We start from the raw sequence: 1,945 nt of genomic DNA, 5'->3' as shown, positions 1-1,945 counted from the left end.
GATCATAATGAGTAGTATAACATCGCTCCCTGCTACACGATAGTGAATCCTAACGGATAACACTGACCATCAACACACGCTCTTTTGGCCTCGATCACAACGAGTAGTGTAACATCGCGCCCTGCTACACCATAGTGAATCCTAACGGATAAAACTAACCATCAACACATCGAACAATTAAATCTTACACATAAACGCCCAATCGTCCCACTCACTAGGACACTATCGTCTCCAATGTCCTACAGGTCTCACTCAAGCGAGCTTAATGACCTTTACACCATAACACAAAACTCTTATGCAATAAGGACTCATGCAAAAGTTAAGGCGTCAAACAAGCAACACACTCTGCCGAGTGCAAATCAAAATCACAATAGTAGGCCGACCACCTGCTACTATTATCTCCAACGAAGAATAAAATTTAACTAAGGCCTACACTCACACTGCATTTAACACAAAAGTACATTATACAAAAACAACATAAATGTACCTCATCATCTCCTCATGACGTTCGACATCCCTAGCGCGGGACACTCCGCTTTGCGATGCCCTTTTCCATGACAATTATAACATACAACATCACAATAACCCGATGCCGGGCACTCCCAAAACTTGTGACCTCTTTCGCCACATTTAAAACATCTAGATGCACTAGAATTCGATGTTCCTTTTCCCACATTACTCGTACCTCCAATTGCGCTTTTAGTTCTCTTACTCGGAGCGCCATACGAGTCAACCGTTCTCTTACTCGGATCATTATTGTTCTGCTCCCAAGGATATGGCTCAAAACCCTTAGCGAAGGCAAATAGCTCGGCAAACGAGTTCACTTGCCCAAGACTTATCTTCCCACGTAACTCGTCGTTTAAAGCCTTACGGAAATCTTGCATCAACAACCTTTCGTTATTTATGTACTCGGGGCAAAATAACACCTTAGACATAAAGGTTGCTCGTAGAGTATTTAGGTCCATAGACCCTTGTCTCAATACGCGTATCTCCTCACGCATTCTTGTTAAGTCGGCTTGCGTTTGGAATTCTTCAAAGAATTCTTTCTGAAAATCGCCCCATGACAAACCCATGAACGGTTCTTCACCAACCGCATCAATTTTACCATCCAACCAATCTTTCGCACCATCTCGCCACAAACTAGTAGCGATTCTTGTTTTCTTGTCCGGAGGACACTCACTTGTACGAAAACATCCTTCGATAGCCGAGATCCAACGAGTACTCACTAACGGATCCGGTTCTCCATGATACATAGGAGGTTTAGTCGCTCGAAACTCCTTGTAACTAAACTCCTTTTTACCGTTACCCCGAGGCTCGATAAGCCTTCTTTCGAACTCTTCTCGAATCGTTTTCACTTGTTTTGCAACCTCGGCTTCAACCCTAGCCCCAACCTCATCGTTATTATTTCGTTAGCGGAAAAACTGTTAGGTACATGCTTTCAGTATATGGGTATGCTATAAAATTATAAATACCGCTTCATATAGAAATTGTAAGGTTCAGTATCAAAGATAGGCTGTTATGTTTTTAGAGCAACTCTTTTTGTAAGGTAAATTCACACATCGACACGAATTGATCCACGAATATATACATGAAGTAGGGGGGACCATAACCATGCACATGACCATAACCATGCACATGAAGTTGATAATAACTTTGAAGCTCGATCCATATTTAAGGGTTACTTAAATACATTTGCACAAGAAATTGAAAAAACGTGCAAGGCTGCAGCAAATGCAGGTTTGAATGAAGAAAACATAAAGATGTTATTCGCTCAGTTAATCAATCAATTTGGGGTTTTAACTAATCATCAATGAAGATTTTATCGATAAATATACGAGGTAGTAAGAAGATTTGTAAAAGGATGTGGATTAAATAAATGTGTTTTGCCAATAATGTTCAATTTTTAGCGGTTCAGGAATCGAAAATGAAGAAATTGGAGCTTTTT

At 40.6% G+C, this 1,945-nt stretch overlaps 1 protein-coding gene across 1 annotated transcript; it reads right to left on the bottom strand.

Moving 5' to 3' along the window:
• Positions 1–422: 422 nt before the first annotated feature.
• LOC139888988 (uncharacterized) lies at positions 423–1,480 on the bottom strand. Its single transcript, XM_071871964.1, has 3 exons — positions 1,473–1,480; positions 573–1,380; positions 423–440 (listed from the first exon to the last, which is right to left on the bottom strand). Exons 1-3 carry the CDS (start codon positions 1,478–1,480, stop codon positions 423–425), a joined length of 834 nt encoding a protein of 277 aa, XP_071728065.1.
• Positions 1,481–1,945: the final 465 nt, after the last annotated feature.

Source organism: Rutidosis leptorrhynchoides, chromosome 2 (assembly GCF_046630445.1).
Source record: "Rutidosis leptorrhynchoides isolate AG116_Rl617_1_P2 chromosome 2, CSIRO_AGI_Rlap_v1, whole genome shotgun sequence".
In the NCBI taxonomy this organism is placed as follows: domain Eukaryota; kingdom Viridiplantae; phylum Streptophyta; class Magnoliopsida; order Asterales; family Asteraceae; genus Rutidosis; species Rutidosis leptorrhynchoides.
Note: the sequence above shows the minus strand (reverse complement) of the source record. Positions and strands in the feature narration are given on the sequence as shown.